Source organism: Podarcis erhardii (assembly GCF_964252035.2).
Source record: "Podarcis erhardii genome assembly, chromosome: 11".
NCBI lineage: Eukaryota > Metazoa > Chordata > Lepidosauria > Squamata > Lacertidae > Podarcis > Podarcis erhardii.
In genome coordinates, this window is record NC_138501.1 from 38,499,678 (window position 1) to 38,526,523 (window position 26,846).

At 41.0% G+C, this 26,846-nt stretch overlaps 1 protein-coding gene across 1 annotated transcript in view; it reads left to right on the plus strand.

The window, feature by feature from the left end:
* HCN1 (hyperpolarization activated cyclic nucleotide gated potassium channel 1) overlaps nucleotides 1-26,846 on the plus strand; it is a 186,043-nt gene that overhangs the window by 117,465 nt on the left and 41,732 nt on the right. Inside the window, exon 4 of the mRNA XM_081881422.1 lies at nucleotides 9,453-9,671. Within this exon, the coding sequence (XP_081737548.1) occupies nucleotides 9,453-9,671 (219 nt within the window). The remainder of the gene's footprint in view (nucleotides 1-9,452; nucleotides 9,672-26,846) is intronic.

Genomic DNA, 26,846 nt, shown 5'->3' on the forward strand with positions numbered 1-26,846 from the left:
CCCCACCAGTGAAAAAAAAGTGTGGGGAAGAGTTTCCATTTTCATTTTCTGGTGGTGTTTATGTTGTTGGTTCCCCCTAAATAGCTTTCCTCCATATGAAACAGGAAGGGTTTTTTATGATTTAAAGGAGACTATCACGCGGGTGGCGCTGTGGGTAAAACCTGAGCGCCTAGGACTTGCCGATCGCACGGTCGGTGGTTCGAATCCCCGCGGCGGGGTGCGCTCCCGTCGTTCGGACCCAGCGCCTGCCAACCTAGCAGTTCGAAAGCACTCTTAAGTGCAAGTAGATAAATAGGGACCGCTTTATAGCGGGAAGGTAAACGGCGTTCCGTGTGCTGCGCTGGCTCCCCAGATGCAGCTTGTCACGCTGGCCACGTGACCCGGAAGTGTTTGCGGACAGCGCTGGCTCCCGGCCTATAGAGTGAGATGAGCGCACAACCCTAGAGTCTGGCAAGACTGGCCCGTACGGGCAGGGGTACCTTTACCTTTTACCTATCTTTTTGCTTGCTGTGTGAGAATGATGGGGAGGGTGCCATGATACCCCTGCAGCAGCAGAACCAGGCAACTTCATCTGCTCCAGCTGCAATGAAACATGTCTCTCTCATATCAGTCTCTACAGCCACAGCAGGCACTGTAACTCTCCAACAGTTTGACTTCACTTTAGAGACAGACGGATGCCAACCACATCACAATTGATGTTTGCCGTATTTTATTAACACACACATGCAAATTATCAATTATCAGAGAACTGAGAGAACAAAAATGTGTGGCAAACTCAGCATGCCCAATGCTCTGTGAACATTCAGTGAATACCGCTGAATACCATGGAGATTTCATTTCAAAAACAAAACCAGCTAATGTGGATCTCCAAAATGCAGCTGGAGATTTGAAGCAGGAGAATTTTAGAAGCAGCCCTATTTATCTCGCACATTTTAGGAGCTTATGTTAAAGAAATATCTAATCTTTTTGAAGTATACCTGGTTCCAGATCACGTACCTGTGATTCTGGAGGTCAGCTATGAATTTGAAGTGTATGTAATGGGAATAGCACCAATCAGTTCAGAGGAAAAAGGCTTCCATCACCAGAACCTTTTTATATGGAAGTACTGTAGGTGGTTTTGGAGACAATGCTTATCCCAGTGATTCTTGCACCGGAGTTAATGTTAGCAAGATTGTTTTGCTTTGTGAAATAGAGTTGTGTGGAAATGGCAGAGAAACTGGCACAACTTTGCTGAAATTCCCCAGAGAGAGCAGATACTGTCCAACAGTTTCTCAGGGTTGGGGCACTCACTTGCAGTAGCTTAGCTTCACCACACACAATCTCTTTTTCTGTTGCTGTTGGCAGCCTGACCCCACAAACATGAGGGCCATTGAATTTAATGGGCTTACTCCCAGGTAATGGCTATAGCACTGCTGTCAATGAGAGGAAGTCGAATGCATTTTTCTCTTTCTTTGGGTAAAAGAGGCAGAATGATGGCTATAAAGAGAATAAACTGGCATTTTATGTACCTTCTAAGTTTCCATATATGCTCTGTTTTTCTTCTTTCTTTAGTGATGGCTAAATAGCTCCCTGTAGAGAAATGCATCAACATATGTATCTCAGGATCCTACTTTTGCCACAGTTTGGCTCGTTATCTAACGCATGGGACTGGGATGTAAGAACTCACTTTGCAGAACTCTATTCCTGTGCAAGTCTCCTTGAAATGAATGGAGGCTTTGCAGAAACAACATCATGATGAATTGTTCCTTAGATTGTAGGCCCGGGAGTTGTAGGTAGAATGCAGGTTTAGCAATTCTCCCAAGGCCTTGCAACAGCAGAATGCCATTTTAAATACAAAGAACACACAGTTCCTGAAACCAAAGCGAGTAACTTACTCGTCTTGTTTGCACGTAGCACTAAGCCAAATACAGTGGCTTAGCAAGAGCAAGCACGTATTTCGGTACTCAAAAAGAAATTTACAGCTTCTTTACTCCTCCTCCAGTCTTCCTGTTGCCACTATCTGGAGCTAAGCCACGGTTTGGCTTAGTATTCCATGCAAACCTAAACTTGTGGTTTGTTTTCCCCCAGACAAACCATGAGCAGTAAACCTGGAACAAATCTGGCTTGTTGGGAGTGATACAAACCACAAGTCCAGGTTCACCCATGACACTAAGCCAAACCGTGGCTTAGTTTTTGGTAGAGTGATGACAGCAATACTGGAGGAGGAGGAAAATGAGCTGTGATTTTCCTTGTCGGTACCCACATGCTTGCTTAATCTTACTAAACCATAGTTTGGCTTAGCATAGCGTGTGAACCAGGCCACTAACTGCAACTGAAATGACACATAAACACAGAAGCATAGGTACAACGGGTGCTTGCTTTAGGAATGAGATTGAATCATAGAATTGTAGAGTTGGAAGCCACCCTGAGGATAATGTAGTCCAGCCCCCTGCAGTGCAGCTGTCCATTATGGGGATCAAACCTGCAACCTTGGTGTTATCAGCCCCATTCTCTAACCAGCTGAGCTATTCAGGCTGTGTGAATTTTTCCTGGAGATTTTCCAACCTATGATAGGGCATTCCATTTGTTGTCCCTAGAGATCTTTGTCTGGAATCCATTTTATTGTCCTTTTTTTATTTCCCTGCGATTTTGAGGGGCAATTTTAATCATGCTGATTTTTATTTATTTATTTATCACTGCCTATATAGTTTTTGTGGCTTTTACCTTTTTATTTTACTTATTTATTTACATGCTATCTGTTTTATTCTATTTTTTTTAAAAAAACTGCCATAGGAATATGCTTGAAGAGCAGTATTAAATACTTAGAATAAACATTCCCTACCTTGTTTTCTTGCCCCCAATTTTTGCTTCCTGTGAAATGGCAGAATTAAGCAACAACATTAACATCTTTACATTTTTAGAACTCCCAATGTAGTTTACCTTTAAAGAAGACTAGCAGGTGGATTCTATATTTGCGCTGCAGAGTAATTTTGTAGATCATCCTGTAATCAGAACACCATGGCTTGGTGCTCAGATGTGAATAGATATGCTATGTTTCCATTCAGAAAGGTGTTTGAAATGATTGCTAAGCATTTCTGCATTTTCTAGCGGCATTGCCATTATGCTATTTACACTGTGACAGGGGACCCTTTTTCTACCAGGGGGGCACTTTCCTTTCCAGGCAACCTTGTAAGGGCCACATGTTAGTAGTGAGCAGGGCCAGAGTCAAATGTGAGTGGAGCAACAAATGTAAATTTGCCTGTGTATAGTAGACTAGTTTCTAAGGATCCCTCTCTCTCCTCCAACTGGGCAAGAAAGAGGCATTATCATAATTCAAGGACACAATCCAAGCAGGTGAAAAACATTCAGGGTGTAAAGCAGTGAAGGGTGTAGCCTGGAGAGAGTTTCAAGAGGGGACTAGAGGGCTGCATTTGGCCCCAGACCTGAGGTTCCCCAAAGAGCATCTGTGTTGCAGTATGTGCAATTACTGTAGAATTTCTTAAGGACTGGCTCTGAGATATATAAATGATGCAAAGTTGATATTGGGCCAAGCTATTCTGTAGCCTATAATTTGAAGGGGGGAGGAGATGTATTCTTCTTCTTTGTATCCAAGTAAGATTGTCTTCCATAAACACGGTTTTAACAATAAGTCCGTAAGTGACTGTGGAGGCCAATTCTGGATCCACACCCATGGAAACACCAGCAAAGTCCACCATGCTGCCCACAGACAGAAGTAAGCAGTGAACTCAGGTCAACAAGGAAACAAACAACTGAATCAACATGCGCACACAGTGCACACAATTATTTCCGAAAATTGCCTTTCCATGAGTCCCAGTAGCACAGGCAGTCATAACCCCACCACTGCTAATCTCCAGCCATCTCCGCAGGCAGGGGAGGGCCATTGCTCAGTGATAGAGCACGTGCACTGCATGCAGGTCTTAATTTTAATTCCTGGCATCTTGCAAGTACGGCTGGGAATGTCCCCTGCCTGAAACCCTGGTGAGCCACTGCCAGCCAGAGTAGATAATACTGAACTAGATGGACAAAGAGTCTGAGTTGGTGTAAGGCAATTTCCTTTGTCCCAGGGGTCCATCTCCTCTTGAGCTGCTCATAACTAGAGTAAAACACACCAAGGAAAGGAAAGAGAGTACCCACTGCACAGCACCCATGCAGGACCAAATAGAGGACAGGTACACTCACAGTCCTCCCTGAGAAAGTGGTTCAGGACCCACTAAGGCAGGGAACAACTCTTTTGCCAATCAGCCAATGCTAACAGTCAGGACATACAACAAGGTGAATGGCTACATTTAAAACATATAGCAGATAGGATCACAGCATGCATAAAAACACCAAGGCTCAGGTTTAACATGCTTCCATCTTGGCTAATTTCACACAAAAAAACCAATTTGAAAATATAAGATTGCCCCTGTGTTCCTCTGATCCACTGGCTTGAGCATAGATGTTTACATTCAGCATATTACGGCTGTGAATTCCTGGGGCATGGAAATGTAAATTTCCATAAAGACTGTTTCTGCACAGGAGGTGCTTTTATACTTGGTGGTTTCCACATTGTATACCGAGTATTTCTGCAAAATGTATTGTTTGCTGTGGAAAGTATGCATCAGCTGAGGGATGTCCCCCACCCCCACAGTTTTTTTGTAAACAGCTTCCATTGCCTTGGAGGTTCCATTTGCACTTCTTAGAGAGAGAACATGCTGTGGAATAGCTAGTCAGGTTTATATCACTTCACTCCTTCAACTGTCTGACTCCAAGACTTGTTACTATATAAAACTTTGGAATCATCTGTTTTTATTTTCTTATCAGATCACCACTGTTACCAAGTCAAAACTTGGCTTGGCCATAATCTTTCAGCAGTAGTCTGTTGTATAATGTCTCAGTTACTAACAACGCTGTTTTCAATATTTTAATTAACAAAAGAGGACAAGGAAGGAGAAGCAAGCTAACTTTCTAACAAGTCACAGAGACATTCCGAGAGAAGGATTTTAATTCCAAGAGGAGAAAAAATTCGACAGATATAAGGGACTTCATTTTCTTAATTTACTAAAGAGAAGAATTCTAGACTGAGGCTGGGCATGTTACCATTTGCGATATATCCAGAAACCCACTACTGTTTCTTTTAAAGCTGTGACCACACGTTAGCCACCATCTATATCTATTCTGTACTTTCTTGAGAAATACTACTGCCAAACCAGCTTCAGTTCAAAGGAAAACCCAGTATTCCTTAAAATGTTGCTTTGCTAATGAATATTGCAAATCCTTCTGTGAAAAAAGAATGAGGCTGCTGCGTTCAGAGCAAAAACAAAATTCAAAGCATTTGTGCTCAAAATATCACTGGAAACAGCCAATAATTTATTTTCCCTTTTGCTGCAAAGCAGAAGCATCTGCTTTGGGGCAATAATTCTGCAAACCCGCACCACCAGGCTGTGACAGCTGGAACTAGCCTGCCGTAACAAGAGAAGGAAAGCCCCATTTAGGCAATAACCTTCAAGCTTCAAAATTTCTGAATCAATTTATATCCGAATGTGGGTGTATGGATGAGTGATGATAAGCCTTGCCTAAGGGACGAAGCTGCTGTGTGGCAACAGAGCTGATTTGCTTGACGAGAGAATCTCCCAGGAATAACTTCATCAAAACTTGAAAACACCATTAAACAACAGATGGTTACCTGAGATGGTGGCTGCCTTGTAGTTTTGAGGATGGCGAATGCACATTTCTACCTGTGACGATGAATCAATCATCCATCCTCAGACTAGAAAGAGCGCATGCCTTGCCATCTGTCCTGGTAAAAAAATAAAAATAAAAGGTATCAGAGGGTGAGGCTGTGGATTAAAGAATAATTGAAGAACAACATCAGAGGTCACCAGACATTTTAGGCCAGTGGACACATTTGGAATCCCCAGCTGGCATGGGCCATGGTGAGGACAGATGGAAATTGTAGTTGTCAACATCCAAAGAGCATCAGGTTTGGGAAGGCTGGCTAATATGGAGCGCAGTTGGTAGAGCTCCAGGTTGTGGGCAAAAGATTCCTGCATTGCAGGGGGTTGGACTAAATGACTCTCGTGGCCCCTTACAGCTCTACAGTTCTATCATTCTATGAAGGGTAAAGCTACGTATATTAAAGGTAAAGGGACCCCTTACCATTAAGTCCAGTCGTGACTGACTCTGGGATTGCGGCGCTCATCTTGCTTTATTGGCTGAGGGAGCCGCTGTTTATGGACACATTTGGAATTTTAAGAAGGTGTTGTGGGCACCAGTACCAAATGTCTGCCTGCCTGGCTCTCTCTGTGTAATATCAGAAAATGTTTGCTGTGGGGGTGTCACAATGGTTGCCACATGAAATAGGACTTACAAAATGGTACAGGCATATCCTATCCACTCCCAAGTCAGCCATCCCATCAATGAGGGAAGAGGCACCTATGTCAGCCGCTGCTGTGTTCGCCCATCTGTTCAGAACAGGCCTGGCATCCAATGAAATGAGAGCACGTTCAGGGAATGCTGAAAAGGTGAAGCCACTGGAAACAGGAACTGAGCAGGAAGAGTAAACCGTCTCTTCCGTATTGTGGATTTTTGAGGGAGCATTTACACAGATCTTTCACGGGCAGCATATGAGGTAGTGGCGGTCACATGGGCACCTGCAGGTGCCACATTAGTGACCCTAATCTATGTGAAAGATGTGCATTGCCTTTGGAGATGAAAGACATGGCCAAAGAGGTGCTTTTCAGCCATTCCGGTCCTCCTGGCCTCCACTTGCTCTTCTGCCTTCCCCGTTTAACCATGTCCCTTTGCATGGTGGGATGGGAAAGGGCACTTAGGTGCCATACATATCATACACCAATGTTTATGATGAATACTGAAGTGGGGGGAAATGAATTCTACTTTCTCTCAGGCTGTGGTCAGCAACCTAGAGAGTCTCTTGATCAGAAATGTAGGTCTCCCTCAGTGTTGAGTTTGCACCTGTATTTAATAAATTATTATTATTATTATTATTACTACTACTAATAATAATAGTACTACTACTAGTAGTAGTACTACTAGTACTACTACTAGTACTACTACTACTAGTAGTAGTAGTACTAGTAGTAGTACTAGTAGTACTACTACTAGTAGTAGTACTATTATTATGCCATTGAGCTGCCTTGTTTCCATGCAAGGAGGGTTGAAGGAAGCCCACTTCCCTGAACTTAGAAACCTAGCATGCCAGGAAGAAGCATTCAGTTTATTCTTCTCAGTGACATACCCAGTGACTTTTTTTAAACAGGATTATTTTGTTCCAGGAAAGCGTTCACACATGCAATCGCCTGCCTGCAGCCTTAAAGTGGCACAGTATAGGAAAATGACAGTGTCGCTTTAGCTGATAATATACTGCTTATTGTAAAAAGAACGTATTTTCAACAGAACAAGTCAGTTACAACTAATTGAGTCGCACGGCTTGCTCTGTTAGTCATTGAAATCTTCTGCATGCCTTTTCAGAAGTAAGCTCCACTGAGTTAGTGGATATTGGATTGCAGCTTAGCTTCATCCTGGTTATCTTTTGCTGTGTGGGACCTCTGTGTGGGAGGCAGTATTCCTTGACTAAGCAGCATAGAAAAGACCCTTAAACACAGAAGATGCACTGTATTTAAACACTGATTACTCAGGAAGACCTATAAATTATAGACTTGGTAGACTAATTGCAAATAATCAGCGACCGGTGCTTTTTACAAACATGAAGATTTCCTGACATCCTCAAGCTTTATTACGTAATCAATCCTTGGATAAACAGCTTTCGTATTTGCCACAATTACTGTGTTTAATAGTTTATTTCCCCCCTCAAATTAATGTTATTCTATTTATATCGGTTAAAATGGATTACTACTAAGCTGAAGCCAGCGATAAACTCGATGTCAAATAAGAAATTAAATGCCCCCTTTCCAAGGTAGATGGCATGCTTCCTTCAGTTTCTCTGAGGAGCAGAAGAGATTTAAAACAAAAAACAAAGCTGCATTTTTGTAGGAGCTTTTGGCAAGGGGGTTAAAAAAATAACAGAATAGCCCTGTTTTAAAAGTCAATGTGGAAATAAAAGATTTACAGTTTGGATTACGTGTTTCTAAAAACCATCTGCTTTGGACCAAAGTGTACGGGGGCTGGGGTGTGTGTGTGTATTCACCTGAATCATAGAAAACCCACACTTACCTAAACTTCAATCCATATATCCTTTGCACACCATGGTGGAAATCCATGCATGATCTCTGACTGAGTAAATTACAAGAAGGTCATCTCCTATCCTGTGCTTCAGCAATCTGAGGCATGGGTGACTCTGGGTTGCTGCATTTAGACTCTGCACACAGTGATAAACAGATATTCTCTGCTATCTGCTCTTGCAGCCAATTCCCTGTTCAGAGGAGGAAGAAGGGAGGGCTGGGGAGTCAGTTCAGCACTGTCAGAAGTTTGCAACATATTACTTATTGCCAGCCTTCCCCATCCTGGTGCCCTCCAGATGTTTTTGAGTACAGCTTCCATCATCCCCAGCTGGTATGGGCAGTGGTGAGGACAGATGGAAATTGTAGTTGTCAGCATCCAAAGAGCATCAGGTTTGGGAGGCTGGCTAATGGGGAGCTCAGTTGGTAGAGCTCCAGGTTGTGGGTTCAAGCCCCACGTTGGGCAAAAGATTCCTGCATTGCAGCGGGTTGGACTAAATGACTCTCATGGTCCCTTCCAGCTCTACAGTTCTATCATTCTATGAAGGGTAAAGCTATATTAAAGGTAAAGGTAAAGGGATCCCTGACCATTAGGTCCAGTCGTGACCAACTCTGGGGTTGTGGCGCTCATCTCGCTTTATTGGCCAAGGGAGCTAGCGTACAGCTTCCGGGTCATGTGGCCAGCATGACTAAGCCGCTTCTGGTGAATCAGAGCAGTGCACGGAAACGCCGTTTACATTCCCGCCGGAGCGGTACCTATTCATCTACTTGCACTTTGACGTGCTTTCAAACTGCTAGGTTGGCAGGAGCAGGGACTGAGCAACGGGAGCTCACCCCGTCATGGGGATTTGAACCGCCGACCTTCTGATTGGCAAGTCCTAGGCTTAACCCACAGCGCCACCTGTGTCCCTTAAAGCTATATTACTAGTTATCAAAATAGTACCTATTTATTTATTTATTTATTTTAAATACATTGATCCCAAGGCCTTGAATGTCTTCTTTTCTTTCCCTTTCACCCAGTGAGCTTAAGAATACAATATTGGTAAGGAAATCCAATGTGTGAAACAGTTTTCTGTGCGATTGTATCGATATCTGACATCCTCGAAGGCATGATTGTGACGATGTAGTGATAATGAATATCCCTTTTAACATTTCTGAGTTATGTATTACAAGGATGCTCCTTCAAGATAAGTTATCTTCTCCTGACATAGGCTCAGATTCCTTTGTTGCCCTAGCTGACTCAAGCCCTTTCTCTGTTACCTTTCTCTGTTGCAGAATGATTCCTGGGGGAAACAATACTCATATGCTCTCTTCAAAGCCATGAGCCACATGCTTTGCATTGGTTATGGAGCCAGAGCCCCTGTCAGTATGTCGGATCTCTGGATAACCATGCTGAGTATGATTGTGGGGGCCACCTGCTATGCCATGTTTGTGGGTCATGCAACAGCCCTGATTCAGTCTTTGGATTCATCACGGCGTCAGTACCAAGAGAAGGTAATTTGCTCTGAAATACGACTTTTGTTTTCAAAGCCTCTAGTTATCAAGTTGTGTTAAATCTTGTGGGGTGGAGTTTTCACAGAATCTGTTCAGTTAAGGAGAAGAGAGAGAAATGATAGATAATTGCCTGGTTCACATGTAACACTAATCCATGGTTTGTTGACCAAACCATGAGCTAACCACAAGTAGACTGTGGCTTATTTCTCCAAAGCTTGGACTATTTTCTAACTGCTGCCACCTCCCATGTTTGTAGCTTGGGGAACTGCTGAGGTGAAATAGCCAAACAAACTATGGTTAAGGAAATTTGCACCAAGCCATAGTTAAAACAAACTAAGGTTCATAAGCCAATGACAAATCATGGCTTCAGATCGTGGCTTGTTGACAGGAAACAAAATATAGTTAAACCAGCAGGTAGGGTTTGGATGATCAAACAGCCGTAGCTGAATAAACCATGGCTAAAAGTTATGTGCAAACCAAGAGAATAAAGCCCCAGAGAATTTGCTGGGGCAGGGAGGATAATACCATCTGTGAGAATTTCTTAGTATTCATAATCAAGTATTGTACATTCCAAATGCTTATTAAACCCATCCTGTGACACATAAGAAGAAGTTCTTGAACTTCATGTGCAGCTTCCTACTGAAATTATCTGTGTGATTTGATCCTGTTGTCCTGTCATATACTACATTGTGACAAACAGTGTATATGTGTATAAGTATCAGAAAAATGTAATTTCCTTCCTTAAGAATGTCACCCTCTGTAGATTAAAAGGAGCAAAACAGCCACCAACGATTATACCTGCAATTTATTTTGCTTTAGTGTCAGTTATACAGTAGAAAATACTTATAAACAGAGGGAATAAATGTGGGCAAAACACGGACTTCCGGAGGCGGCGCGAACGGCAATGGCGGTCCTTTTCCTTTAGCGAAAGGGAAGCTCCGCGGAGATCGGGTCTTCCGCTACGGCGAAGTGGAGACCCGCGTCTGAAACCCACAGGCAGCAAGAGCCTGTGGTCCTGGGACTCGGCAGGTGCCAGAAGCGGCTCCCGAAATGCAGAAGGAACCCCGTAAGGGGCTCCGGAACGTGGAGGGGGTCCGCGACGCTGTGAGTCGATCGCTACTCCTGCGGGGTGAAGCTGCACAGCCGCTGTCGGTGAGCGCTGACCTTTTTTCCTGGAAAGACTGATTCAAAAAGCAACAACCCGTGAGTAAAGGGGGAATTGGAACTTAAATTTGTAATAAATTTGGCTGAAAGCGGATTGACGTTAACAGGAAGTCCGTCTTCCGCTGCTGCTTAAACATCAAAGCAAAGATTGGGACATTTGGAGCCTTTGAAGGGGCGCTAAGGAGAGACTGATCTATGCATCCATTGGAACTGCTTTCTGTGTGAAGTGAAGACTTAACCAAACTTTAGGATTTATCCTTTATACGGACTGTGCTAAGCTTCTTCCTTTGAAGTTATACCTTACTGAGAAACCCAGGCATTTGGAACTGCTTAAAAAATAGAGCTGTCAGATTGCAGATTTTGACATTTTGTTATTGGGACTTGTTACAATCTGAGTGCTTGTGGACTTGCTACCTTGAAACACCACTGTTGCACTTGTCTGAGACAAAGTGATACTTTTTATACCAGCTCTGCTAAATACAACTTAACTGAAAGTTACTGGAAACTAAATTGGAATCTATTGAACCTTATTGATTTGCTTCTTCCCTCAAGATATTATGAGCTCCCTCTAGAGGATTTTGGACTTACAGATGTGACTTAATTTTACTTTCTCTTTCCCTTCCTCTGTTTTGACTGTTTGCTCTCTGGGCTGCCGTATTCCCATGGGAACAACTCGGTTTGACCTTGATTGCTAGATAAAATTGGCATGAGTGGCGCAAGAAAAAAAGACGCTAGAGTTAGAACCAGACAAACAACTTTAGCTTTAGCTTCACAGGCACGTAGATATTCTGTTCCTACTCTGCCGGTGGCAGGGGAGGAAGAAATTGAGCAACTACAAGAGGAAGATATGGCTGCAGGAGCACTAGGCCCAACCTTAGAGAAAATCTTGGAAAAATTGGAAACTTTGGATAAGAAAGTTGATGAACAAACGGCTAAGATTGACCAAAATGCAGCCAGCTTAAGCAAAATAAATGACCAAGTAGCTCAGAACGTACAAGCAACTGGACAGTTATCAGATGCCACTGCAGAAAACCGTAAATTGGCTGAGGCAAGTAATCAAAAAGTGGAAGAATTGGAACAAGAGGTCAAGCCACTGTCTAAACAAGTTGGGGAGCAGCAGATGTATTTGTCTATGATTGAACTGCGGAACCGGGAGAATAATCTGAGACTGAGGGCGATACCAGAACTTGAACAAGGAAACTTAATTGAGTTCCTGACTAAAGAATTTTCTAAATTCTGGCCTTTGGAAGAAGGAAAGGACTTTAAAATTGTGTCGGCCTTCAGACTCGGAAAGTTTGCAAGTAAAGGCAAGCCCAGAGACTGCTTGATAACCCTGAGATCGAAGGAGGAAAGAGATAAAATTCTAGGCCTACACTACGGAAAGTCACTGGACATTTCGGACAAGAGAGCTGAAATTTACAAAGATATCCCGAAACAACTTTTGGACCTTAGATCCACCTATCTGGAACTGGTTAAGCTGTTGAGGAGCAACTCAATCATATTCAGGTGGGAATTTCCTCGGGGATTATCCTTTACTTTCAGAGGGAAGAAGGTTAAAATTAAATCACCTGAAGATAGAGACAAATTTTTGATTGCCTACGGAGAAGATCTTCAAAAAGGGCTTGAACTACCCCCGAGACCTGGACCAACTCCACCTTCGGAAACTGAAGATTCAGAGAAAAAGATACCCCCACCAGAACAATAACAGATTTATTCAGGATGTCTCTGCAACTTTTGAGTTGGAATATTAATGGCGCTAATTCCCCGGAAAAAAGAAGAAGAATATTTCACATATTGAAAAAAGAACAATTGGACATTGTTTGCTTGCAAGAAACACATGTGACCAGGCTCCATAGAAAAGTGTTAATAAACAAAAGATTAGGCCAAGAATTTATCTCTTCGGACCGAGTTAAGAAAAGAGGAGTGGTGATATATGCAAAGGAGAGCCTGTCACCAAAATTTTTATTTAAAGATGAACAAGGAAGAATTTTGGCAATTGAGATACAACACCAAGGAGAGAAGCTTTTGATATTAGGAATTTATGCACCAAATGAGGGGAAATGGGAATTCTACAAGAAGCTGCACGAGAGCATGCTGGATTATCTGGAGTATGATAACATCATCATGATGGGAGATATGAATGAGGTCGTATCAACCAACATGGATAAGTCACAAAGTCAAAATGTAACAAAGGATGGCAGACTACCAAAGACCTTTTTTGAACTAACTGACAATATGGACTTGATTGATATTTGGAGAACAAAGAACCCCTTGGGAAGAGAAGGAACATTCTTTTCTGAAGCCCAACTGACATGGACAAGAATTGACCAAATATGGATATCTAGAGGTCTGGCACCTAAGATTAAAAAAGTGGAAATCTGCCCAAAGACCTGCTCCAACCATAATGCAGTAAAGATGGATATGAGATTACTACCAACCGGCTCCTTCAGATGGAGGATGAATGACAATTTGTTTCGGGATCAGGAGATCATTAAGAGGGCCCAAAAAGCTTTGAAAGTTTATTTCGAGATAAATTTGAACACTACGGTGGAAAAAAGAACCATCTGGGACGCAAGTAAGGCGGTGATGAGGGGGTTCTTGATACAGCAGAATGCGGTAAAGAAAAGGACACAAAATGAGAAAAAAGATAGAATTTTGGAGAAAATTAAAGAATGTGAGAAGAAATTAAGGACAAAACCGAAGTCACAGCCGATCCTGAGAGAAATTAAACTTTATCAAGCGCAATATTCTAAATTGATAAATCAGGAAATAGAGTGGAAAGTTAAATTAATGAAACAGAGAACATTTGAATCGGCGAATAAATGTGGGAAACTGCTAGCTTGGCAGTTGAAGAAGAGACAAAAAATGAATATAGTTACAAATTTAGAGATTGAAGGAAGAAATATACAGAACCCCGAGGAGATTAGAAAGTGTTTCCAGAGATACTTCAAACAACTGTACACTCAAGGGCCACAAGATGAGGTTGAGATAGAACAATTTTTGAAAAAGAATGGACTGCCAAAACTGTCACAAGATAACAGATCAATCCTGAACTCCAAAATAACAAGACAAGAGATTGAACAAGCCATCCAGAACATGCAATTGGGCAAATCCCCAGGACCTGACGGCCTTACCTCCAAGTACTATAAGACATTGAAAGACTATCTGATACAACCATTGATGGAGGTAGGCAACGAAATTTTGGAAGGGAAAAGGGCGCCGGAAACATGGAAAGAGGCTTTCATCACGTTGATACCTAAATCAGAAACTGAAAAGACACAACTCAAGAACTACCATCCCATCTCCCTTTTAAATGTGGATTACAAAATCTTTGCGGATATTTTAGCAAATAGATTTTAAAAAGTTCTAAATGAAGTAATTCATAAGGACCAGGCAGGCTTTCTCCCAGGCAGACATTTGTTTGCTAATACAAGGAATATTATTGATATTTTGGAACTTCTGCAAACAAATATTAATACTAAAGCTGTCTTAATCTTTATAGATGCGGAGAAGGCCTTTGACAACATTTCCTGGAAATTTATGAAGAAAAATTTGGAAGGGATGGGAGTGGGACGGGGATTTGAAAATGGGATAGATGCAATCTATTCAGAACAAAAGGCTAAATTGATAGTTAACAATGTGGTGACAGAAGAGCTTAAAATTGAAAAAGGAACACGACAAGGCTGCCCTATCTCCCCTTTGTTATTTATTTCTGTCCTGGAGGTGCTCTTGAACATGATTAGAGGAGACCGGTTGGTTGAAGGAATACGGGTCGGAGCGAAACAGTACAAACTTAAAGTTTTTGCAGATGACCTAGTTTTGACTTTACAGGAGCCAGAATCTAGTACGAAAAGAGTATTACAATTGATTCAAGAGTTTGGTCGGGTGGCGGGATTTAAATTAAATAAGCAAAAAACTAAGGTTTTGGAAAAAAACTTGACAGTTACAGAGTCAGAAAGGTTTCAGAAAGAGACAGAGTTGAATGTGGTTAAAAAAGTAAAATACCTAGGGGTAAATTTAACAGCAAAAAAATTGAGTTTATTTAAGGACAACTATGAGAAATGTTGGTCAGAAATTAAGAGAGATCTAGAAAGTTGGACAAGACTGAAACTTTCCTTGTTAGGCCGAATTGCTGCTATTAAGATGAATGTATTGCCAAAAATGTTTTTGTTTCAAACTTTGCAAGTTGTGGACAAAACAGAGTGCTTTCGGAAGTGGCAGAGAGATATTTCTACATTTGTCTGGCAGGGCAAAAAGCCCAGAATTAAGTTTAAGATATTAACTGACGCGAAAGAAAGAGGGGGCTTTGCCCTGCCAGACTTAAGGCTGTATTATGAATCAGCAGCTTTCTGCTGGTTGAAAGATTGGCTGCTTCTCGAGGACACTGATGTATTAGATTTGGAAGGTTTTGACAATGCGTTTGGCTGGCATGCATATTTATGGTATGACAAGGTTAAGATTAATAAGAATTTCAAGAACCATATTGTCAGAAAAGCAGTGTTTAATGTCTGGACAAAATACAAAGACTTATTGGAAAATAAAACTCCAAGGTGGCTTTCACCATTGGAAGCTAAGGCCCGGAAAAGACTCAATATGGAGGCCAAACGGCCGAAGTATTGGGAAATATTAGAAAAAGATGGAGATAATTGGAAATTGCAGAGTCAGGAGAAAATGAAAGACAAAGTGCGAGACTGGCTACATTATGCTCAGATTAAAGAAGTTTTTAAACTTGACAAAAAGCTAGGATTCCAGGTGGAAAAATCAAAGCTAGAAACGGAATTGTTAGAGCCTAAGACTAAAGTACTTTCAAAAATGTATAACTTGCTGCTGAAGTGGAATACACAAGATGAAACGGTCAAATCGGCTATGATAAAGTGGGCACAGGACATTGGATATAACATTATGTTTGAAGACTGGGAGAGGTTGTGGACTACTGGGCTGAAGTTTACTGCATGTAATGCTTTGAAAGAAAATGTTATGAAAATGATATATAGATGGTATTTGACCCCAGTCAAACTTGCAAAAATATACCACTTGTCTGATAACAAATGTTGGAAGTGTAAGGAAAATGAAGGAACATTCTTTCACCTCTGGTGGACCTGCCCTAGAGTGAAGGCTTTCTGGGAAATGATATATAATGAGTTGGAAAAGGTATTTAAGTATACCTTCCCTAAGAAACCAGAGACCTTTCTTTTGGGCATTGTCGGCCAGAATGTGTTAAAGAAGGATCGAACATTTTTTATGTATGCAACAACAGCAGCACGGATACTTGTCGCCAGGCATTGGAAAACACAAGATCTACCCACACTGGAAGAGTGGCAGATGCAACTGATAGACTATATGGAACTGGCTGAGATGACCGGCAGAATCCGAGACCTGGGAGAGGAGACGGTGGAAGAAGATTGGAAGAAATTTAAGATTTATTTACAAAAATATTGTAAATTGTATGAATGTTAAGAAGGATGCTAGAGTATAAACAACTGGGCACCATTGAGTTCAAGGAAGTGAATTATGAAGATAAGATAAATTTAAGAAATGATAAAAATTTTGGAATATGTTGGTTATATCTAAACTTTTTAAGCTTTGAATAAAACGATAGTCAAAATTTGAGATGTAACATTGGAAAATTAGTTATGAAGATTAAAAATAAGGGGATAAATTTGCTGAATAAAATTATAACCAGGAACGCAGGAGCGGGAGATGTGAGGGAGTCCAAAGAAGTGAAAAGATCTATGTTAAGAGATGTGATATTGTATTGTTTTATTGGCATTGTGATTTAAACAAAAAATTGTTAATAAAAAATATTTAAAAAAATAAATAAATGTGGGCAAAACACGAGCTTTAAAGAATAAAGTGTTTATAATACATTGCAAGGAGATTCTGTGGGGTGGGGATTGAGGCAACAGATACTGTTCGACCAACAAGGCTGCAGGAAATTCAATGAGGGAATGAACTGAAAATAGGAAGGTAATATAAAACTTTCTGTTAACAAAAGGCTCAGTTGATCTAAATGGGGAGGGAACAGAAGAACCTAAAGCAGTAGGCATTTTGATCAGCAGTAGATGAAACCTGATCATGGTATCTTCATTGGGAGAGGGATGCAGTAATGAGGGTTTGTGAAGACAGAGGGTTGATGTAGAATTGTCAATGGCAGGTGGTTGAGTTGGATGTTGGGATTCAAAGTAAATATCTGAACAAAGGAGAAGATGCTAGAGCTGAATCAAGCTTGGAGACCAGATTCGTGCTTTGTTATATCACATTTAGACTGCTGCATTGTTCCCCGTCCCATGAAGCGTGTCTAGATCCATGGTTCCCAACGTGGGGCACACACCCCACAGGGGGTCAATTTGATTTTTAAGAGGGGCAATTCGATAATGAGTTAGACCAAGTTAATGGCATTTTAGGCTTCCTCCACGTGAACAGGAGTTCACTTTTTGAATAATAAGAATTATATATCGGGGGGGGGGGCATCAGGATTTTAGAGATGCTTAGGTGGGGCATGGCCAAAAAAAGGTTGGGAACCACTGGTTTAGATGCTTCATTTGATACAAAATACAGCTGCTCAACTACTAGGCAGCATCAGGATTATATTACTCCAATATTGAAAGAACTTGCCAGTGTTTCCCAGACTCTGTTCGAGATGTTAGTTTAGGATACTGCTACCTGTAAGGCATCCTCTTGATGGTGTACATGAAAGGACTTTCTCCTGTGTGCCTCCCAGATTGTGGAATATGCTCCTTTCAGAGCTACCTTTGGTCCCTGCCCTCTCTGTTTTAGAGAAGTTAACAAGACACATTTTTATGTGGCCTTTTAAACATTTTAGTAGTGTTGCTGTTTGAAACGTTTTCTGTTGCTTGTAATGCTTATATTATGTTTTTGTTTTTGATTTGATAGTTTTCAGAAATGTGATGTTTCTATAAATACTATAGTACAAATGATTTTTGGCTTGAGAAAATCATGGATTTTAGAATGCTAGTATTGGGTGATTCTTTAAATTTTAATACTCATCAGCTGTTACTTAAAAGATTACGACTTGACAGTATATATGTGAGTTCATAGTGTAGTGCAAAAGAAAATGTAAATTTGTAGAAACATTTATTTAGAGTAAACTGTACTAAATACTGACTTTCCCGACTTTGTATGGAAGCTGAATTAATACCCTTATGTTCAAACTCAGGTAGCATTTAACAATTACATTTTTTGTACAAGAGCAAGTAAACCATTAAATTAAATTTTCATTGGCCCGTTTCACTCACATAAACAAAGGAAACACTGAATTAAATGGTTATTTATTTTTCTTTGTCATGAATAAGTATTCCCCCCACCCCAGAATTTTGAAAATCCTGTAATATTTTGATTTCCACAAGTCAACCCATGGTGGCCACTTGTTGGTGGAAAGTTATTATATATAAATTAAAACAAATGTAAATCATTAGGCAATTAAGATTTATGTTTGAAATCACCCTTATGCTTTTTGAAGATCTTTGAGAGCCAGGAGTTCGTATTAGGTTTCTCCATACATTCCCTCTGTGGTATCTGGCACTGAGAAATGGAAGACTCTTGCTATTAAGATCTGATAGGGCAGACTACCTCTACCATGTCCATTGATTGCAAATCCAGAATTACATAATGCATAGTCTGCCTGCAGAGGATGCCCTTTTATTTGTGCATATTTTGGCTGGGTTATCTTAAGACGTTATCTATTTTGAGTCTCTTGGGATCTACCGTTCAGATAGAAAAACTAAATATTGAAATGATAGCCAGAAGCCATCACCTGTTTCTTTGGCTCTAGTACTGCTCTTTTTGTTTCACCCTGTGTCCCTTGCGGGCCTGAAAACTGAATGCACTGAATGATACTGAGTGAGTATCATGCAAGCCTCTGATAAGGATTTTTCTCTTTCGCTTGCAAAGAGGATAAATGGCTGTTTCAAAGACTAGGTTTCTTTGCTGCCTGTTCTGTCACCACATTTCTGCGTGTTAAAAATAGGCTTATTTTCCTGTAAACATTTATTTGACTAGAGGAGGATATAAAATCCATCAGGAGAATTATCAGTATTTCTATGATAAAAGGGTGCTGGGATTCTTTTATATCTGGATGCATTTTTCTTGTCTTGAAATCCAGATAATTTCAAAAAAGGAAGAGTGCTGCTGTTGTTTTTCTGGTCTTGTTTCTGTCATTATATTTTAGCGTTTGTATTTCATGCCACATAATAGATTTCGACTTTGACAGATACTTGAGCAAACTGATAGTAATAATCACTTTGGTGCCACCTGCTTTAGGGAAATAATCCATCAGCTGCATTTAGTATTCAACTTATGTAGGCTAGCTTGCATGATGCAAATGTTAGAATTGCTGAATGGCTTCAGCCAACAAAATCCACCTGCCCAAGATTTTGGTGGCTGTTTTCAGGACCCTTTGGTATCAGAGGTCTTCTGTTCCCAACCTCTGATATTTCAGTAATTTGAAACCATTGAACAGTCCGCTTGAACTTTTCGAAATTAGATGGTTTCAAATAGTTTGCAGAATGGACAAAAGACTGGAAGCTGTTCAGAATTTGCAGGAGACAAAAGCAGATTAAAGGACAATGGCTGACAACTCAAATGGCCACTGGACTAGAGCATGCTGAACAAAGGAGCAGTGGGCCACAGAAACATGCCTGCGCGCGTGCAGACACACACACACACACCATGCAGAGTGCTCACCCCTTTTCCACCAACATTCCTCCATACCATCTCCCTTCCCCTGGTTTTTCAGATTCTTTTCATAGACAGCTCCAAACAGCCAGAATTCTTGGCAGACTCATGATAGCCTTAGTTCATTGGAGTGAGCAAGTGACTTCTGCTATTCTTGTGGTATTCTTGTAGAAGATCACTGGTTCTTTTTTCATCCCCAGTATTCTCTGTATATTCGTTGCAATTCTCCAAATAACACTTCCAAAATATGGTATAGACATTTGATACAAATAAAATACAGATGCCATGTATAAATATAGTTGTTTTTCTCCTGGATTCTACCTGTTCTACAGATGACAAATAGCACAATCCTTTCCCCACACCCTGTTTTCTTTGTCATGGGAATTTACCTGTAAAATGTCCTTTCAGCTTGAGTTATGCAGTCGTTTTCTCACAGTATTCCACAGGAAAATGCACAGTAAGCTCATTGCGAAGACACCAGCTTTTTCATAGCAAAATTAAATCAGTTCTGTGGGAAAGAAGTTAGACGGGGAATCTAACTTTGCAGGCATCTTTCTGTGTCTGTGCTTGAACCTGCTGCCTTTTACTGAGAGATTCCTCATGAAAGAAGCCCAAGGTTGCAATCCTGCAGATCTATGTGTGCACAGCCTGCTCTAATACACATTACAAGCTTTTAAAAAACCATGTTTCAGGCTGCTGAGATTGGAGGTGTTTGTGACAAGGATGGCCTATCATCTCCACCTGATAGCTCAGTTGGTATAGCATGAGACTTGTAATCTTACGGTCGTGGGTTTGAGCCCCACATTGGAAAAAAGATTCCTGCATTGCAAGGGGTTGGACTAGATGACCCTTCTGGTCCCTTCAACTCTATAATTGTATTATTCTATGATGTTGGTCCCAAAAGAATTCAGGGGAGAGCAATACAAAGTGATTAAGAGTTTAGAACCAATTTTCAGCTCTTAATAGGGGGGGAGCAATTGGGGGCATGTATTTGGTCATTTGTTTTTAATGGAAAGTTTATGATTCTTATTCTTCTTATATTCCACCTTTCCTCCAAGAGGCTCAAGGTGGCATACATGATTCTCCCTGTTCCCAAATTTATTCTCACAACAACCCTGTAAGGTAGGTTACCCTGAGAGGCAGTGACAAGCCCAAGGTCACCAAGTTAGCTACATGGTTGAGTGTGGATTTGAACCATGGTCTCTCAGGTCTTGGTCCAGTCCTCTAACCACTACACAATGCTGTCTCAAAGTTCCCCCTAAATCAGTGAGACTACATGCTGAAAACTCGGTAGCCCAGTGTGTGAACAACTCTATACATAATTCTCTGATGTACTGCTGAATATTTACATACTAATCGTCATGCTTTAGCAAAGTCCATCCTGAAACTCTCCAGCCAGAAATTGAGTGCTCAGATATCAAACATTTGCTAAGACTGGAACCAGGGGTTTACAGACCAAGAGTAGCTACTATGGTGCCCTTCAGATTTTGCTGCACTATAAATCCTATTCTTCCCAATGATCAGGGGTGATGGGAGTTGTAGTCCCATACCTCTGGAGGATCCCAGGTCGAAAAAGTCTGGAATTAACTGGTATCTGAGGCAACCTGAACATTGATAGTACAATAACGAGAAATAAAGGAGCACTTAGAGGCCTTCAGCTCTACCCCATACATGGCATGCCTATCGTTTCATTGCTCCATGCTAGAGAACTGTATACTTCATGATTCATAACTGCATATGTTCAAACAATGAGAGTCAAGTTACTGGAAAGAAAAACATTTGTGATAACATTGATGAAGGCTTGATCCATATATGCAGGTCATCACCTTGCAATCATCAAGCGATAAACGTGTGTTAACCAGCCCTCTGTGGGTTCCCTGCTGTCATTTGACAGGCTGAGAGATTGGTGGAAAATCTTGTGTTTCCTCTACCCCTTTCCGCTCAGTGTGCATGCACGTGTAAAGCAATACTGTGATCCATATCACTGGGTTCACTGAAGTGTTAATTTGTTTTTGTTTTTCACTTCTGTATTTCAAAGCATTAGTTTGATCCTTGGTGTGCTTTGCTGGCTCTTGTTGACTGCTGAGAGCACATAGTTAATATTTCCGGTAGAAGTGTTCCGTGGATGACACCTTTAGCCTGTGCCTTATCTCCTACAAAGCGGAATCGAAGCTTTCTGATGCTATTGAAGATGCATGATGAAACAAAATATAATATTGCATGATCAATATTTGCGGCAGTTTAGCAGGGGGGAAACACAGCAAAAGAAATCTGCTGAAAGCTTCGTAGAAAAAGTACAGTGTGTAAAAAAAATATCTCTATGATAGTCTAAAGATTTTTACCAGGGAAGTGTCTGGACCAAACCTTATGCCAATTCTGAGACACTTGCATGGAAGATTGTAAAATAATGACACTTATTGGTGGGATTTGCCCTTTGATGTGTAGTGGACAAAATCTGGGTGACCGTAAAACACCCAGAAACAAAGGAAGCCCTAAAATCTTTCCAGCAGTGGTAAGTTTGGTCCCAGGACCATTGAGCCACATGACAATGTCAGTGGGAAGCAATCTCTTACTTAAGTACAGCTGCATAATACTTTATAATTAACATGAAATACAAGGAGAGAATACAAGGAAGGTGAGAAAGTGAAAGGCAAATGAGTTTGTTGTGTCAGCTTAGTTATGATAAATTACCTCAGGCAGTTTCCCTTATGTAAAAGCCCTACTGTAAGGAGAGTGTCTCATTAATAAGTAGGAGAAAGTGACAAGATGAGTTATAGTGGAGCAATCCACGCTTAATATGGTACACACGTGTGATTATAAAGAATGCTACCAAATATCCCTGGAAGAGAAAAAGTTGCTTTAAAGACATATACTATATTAAACCAACTCTTTAAAGCATGTAGGAAGAATATTCATAACTGAAAATACATCTGTGTATACAAAGACTCACTCATTGCCAATAGTATCTTCCATTAAAGCAGGAGCCTTAGGTAGGCTTAGAATCAAATCACGGTAACTAATTTCTTCTAACATAGCAGGATCCATATAGGAGGTGATTGGAGTGAGTTATAGTTGTACAGAAAGAAAAACAAGTAAAATGGGTGAAGGCTGCAGCAAGAAAGTGCTGTCAACAAATCAGTTGCAATAATCTAGCTAGCACCAATCACACAAAATGCCTTCTCATGCTAGTGGTCTGTTTCCATTAGCAGTGTGATGTTGGAGCAGCTTAATTCACACTAGATTGCCCTTTCTTTTCCATGAACCAGAAAATCACAAGTCTCAATTTTCCAGTTCACAGGAGAAGAGCTGAGATCTATTGTGAGTTAGTCACCGTAGTGTTTACAGTATTCCCGCAAGAAGTCAATCATTTGTAAGAGTGAGCTTGAAGCAGAATATCTGAAGTCACTCACTTTACGAGTCTGCCATTCCCTATGTTGGTCTGGGCTGAGAGATGTCTGGTTTTCAACATCATGATAAACCAGCCAAATGTCCTGGGCAACAGCTACTACTTAGCAGTCTAAAACTGACACATTTTTAGTTACTTTTAACTCATCATTACAACTGTTATTTTATAGTACAAAGCTACAAGGGCTGTAGGAATCACAATGACCCGCTTCACGTCTCCCCCCCCCCCCATTTTTACTTGGCACACACACAGTGCTGGATGTACCTATAAGCTAAACAAGCTATAGCTTAGGACCCCACTCTCTTGGGGCTCCCAAAAAAAATTAAAGGGGAAAAAAACTAGATGTACATTTCCAAAATACAAGATAAAAAACAAATAAAATAAAACCTACATACAGCAACAGTGTTTTGTTTTGTGTTGTGTAGGCTCCTATGATGTAAGTAATGGGCCCCGCCTGCTAGCCTGCTCCCTAAAATATCACTGGTTTGCTCATTTCTATATATAGGGTGCCAGTGTTGTGTAGTGGTTAAGAGCGGTAGATTCATAATCTGGGGAACCGGGTTCGCGTCTCCGCTCCTCCACATGCAGCTGCTGGGTGACCTTGGGCCAGTCACACTTCTCTGAAGTCTCTCAGCCCCACTCACCTCACAGAGTGTTTGTTGTGGGGGAGGAAGGGAAAGGAGAATGTGAGCCACTTTGAAACTCCTTTGGGTGGTGATAAAGCGGGATATCAAATCCAAACTCTTCTTCTTCTTCTTCCTACATTCTGCATGGCAACATGTGCAAATGGCTTTAGATACCTATTAGATCCATAAATTACCATATAGCATATATTCAATGCAAAAAACAGCGACAATTTGTTGTTGACAAAGGACAGCTGGACATATAAAGGGCCCCATTACCTGTAGTAGCTTAGGGCCTCATCAAACCTAAATCCAGCCCTGCACACACACACATCATGATTCATGATATATTGTCATGTTGGATATTGTGAAACCATTACCACGATGTGGACTTCAAACCAATTTAGATGTTGTATTGATACATCGCCCAGCAATGTTAGAAGACAAAGCTTAGAAACACAGGAAGCTACTTCATACTGAATCTTTCCAGTGGTCCATGTAGCCCAGTGTTCTCTACACAAAATAGCAGTGGTCTTCTGGTTTTCAGACAGGAAAAATTCCCAGCCCTACCTGGAGATTTTGGGGACTGGACCTCAAACATTGTTAGGATTGTATTGTAAGTGAGTCTGGATCCCAGGCCATTGCTTTGTATAACTCCGTATATAAAGAACATAGAGAGTCACAGTTAAATGGCATAACTATACCATTTGGCCGGTAACAGTCCTCCAATCAGTTCTTCATATAAAACGATTTTACTGATTCAGCCTAAGAAATAGCTGAAATTATAGTACATGTCACTCTGGTTGAAATAATGTGAGTAATCAAAACCATTTCATGGTGTGGCTGATGCATGATCAATGTCAAAAAACCTCAGTATGATTTTAAAAGGTTTTTTTTAGTCATCTGGGTTTAATGGGTGTTCTCTTTCAGTGCTATTTAGATACAGTTATTTAGCTTGTGTCTTGGGATTCTTAATTGTACCATCTGTTGAACAGTAAAGGAAAATAAGAAGGCTGCTTATATTTATTTACCTTGGTGTTTATTAGTAGTAATAATAGCAAAAGCTCCTCCCCCCAAAAAAATTAGTTTTTGAGCTATTTTAAAAGAATGTTTTTAGAAATTTCACAAAAAAACCAAAACTTCCAATAAGAGCTGCCATACACCTAGATTTTCCTGTACATTTTAACCAATTTCTGAAAATTCCACCTGGGCAGTATTTTCAGCGGATGAATCCCACATATGTCCAGGAAATTCTGGACATATGCCTCCTTTATGTTTAGCACAGGAGGGGTCATTTTCTTTAAATTGTGGGATATTTGTCAAGTATAGCCAAAATATCTTCTACTTGGTTTGATTAACAGCTTGTTCATGACTGACTGAATGTGAAATGAGGTATGTTTTTCCCCACCCCACTAGATGACTTCATGTCATCTGATGCACTGACATATCAGGCTAACAGTTAGGCTATCACAGAAAGGCATGGTTCTCACATAACACTAAACTATGGCTTAGCAGTATGCGTGAACCCATCACAGCAGCTTTACTATGGCTTATATAATAACTATGGCCCAAAACCACTTGTCGACCAAGGTTTATAGCTGGTTTATAAAGCTTAGTTAATGTGAACTATAGTTTAGCATTATGTGCAAATCCTGACCTACTCCTTAACCATGGTGAAGGACTGTCACTGCCCAAAAGCTACAGAGCTGCGAGTGAAGAGTGGCAAAAGAATTAAACTGCTCTCAGGGCTCGGCTGCTCTCATTGGTACTATTAACTATTCTGTGATGAAAGCTAAGGTTTAAGTGATTATCTGCCAAGTGTCTCTGTTTTAGCTGTGGGTTATTAACTATGGTCAACATTATAGTTAGGCATGGTTTAGCATTATATGTGAACCTTTACCATGCGCTCCAAGTACTCCCCCCCCCAAAAAAAATAACCTTCACTTCCCATCCCTTCCCTCAGCAAAAGGGTTCATCTTACTTGGTTTATTTTCTGCCAGGAAAGCTATGCACATACTTAGAGCTATCAAGCTAATAATAATTGTAACTGTTTGTCAAAGGTGGTTTGATGGCCTCACTGCCTTTTTTTTCTCAACAGAGAAATGCAGTTATTATTTTTAGCACTGTGAGCAGTCTTCTGCTTGCCATGTCTGCCTGCTCATTCCCTCATCCACGACCCCTTACTAATTACCTTCCAATAATTTTTATAATACCATTTAACTTCTGCTCAGTAATGAAACATTTCATATCAATAACCAGTTTATACAATGTCTTACTATTGTTCATTTCAGTTACAATGATTGAGAAATTAATTAAGTTTGAGTGAATTTTTTGAAGAAGATTCATGTTCTCGGTCTGTTCCCATGGAGTCAGTGGTTTGCTTTATTTTATTTTTTTAATATAGAACACAATGCTCATAACTTAATTTACTTTGAAGTAATAAAAAACCCCACCTCATGCTGAAATTCCATGGAAGCGGGGCAGTGTCTTCAGATATCATCCTTACCAGCTTTCCCACTTTCCATAATGACCTTCCTGGGGCCAGTCAACAAAGCTGAAATTCAGGGTTTGGCCTCTTTTTGGGTAGCCTTGAAAGAGGATCGGGCAATTTTTTGAAAAATAAGACTATCAATTGCTGTTATTCATTATAGCTAGGTATAGGCCTTTGAGCACCAGTTGCTGGGAATCACAAATGGAAGAGTGCTGTTGTGCTCATGTCTTGCTTGCAAGATTTTATAGGTATCTGGTGGACCACTGTGGGAACAGGATTTTGGACTAGACAGACCCAACAGGATCCCGTACAGTCTTCTAACCCATAACCAGGCAAATAGGTGTTGTAGGTTCTATTCCGATACACCTGCCATGAAACAACTTTGGAGCCACAGTTGAACATTCACTTCTCTTCAAGAAGGAACACCTGCAAATTATGTGTAAGGTAAAGGGACCCCTGACCATTAGGTCCAGTCATGACCGACTCTGGGGTTGCGACGCTCATCTTGCTTTATTGGCTGAGGGAGCCAGCATACAGCTTCCGGGTCATGTGGCCAGCATGACTAAGTCGCTTCTGGCGAACCAGAGCAGCGCACAGAAACGCTGTTTACCTTCCCGCCGCAGCGGTACCTATTTATCTACTTGCACTTTGATGTGCTTTCGAACTGCTAAGTTGGCAGGAGCAGGGACTGAGCAGGGGGAGCTCACCCCGTCACAGGGATTTGAACCGCCAACCTTCTGATTGGCAAGTCCTAGGCTCTGTGGTTTAACCCACAGCGCGTGTAGCCAACACATAAA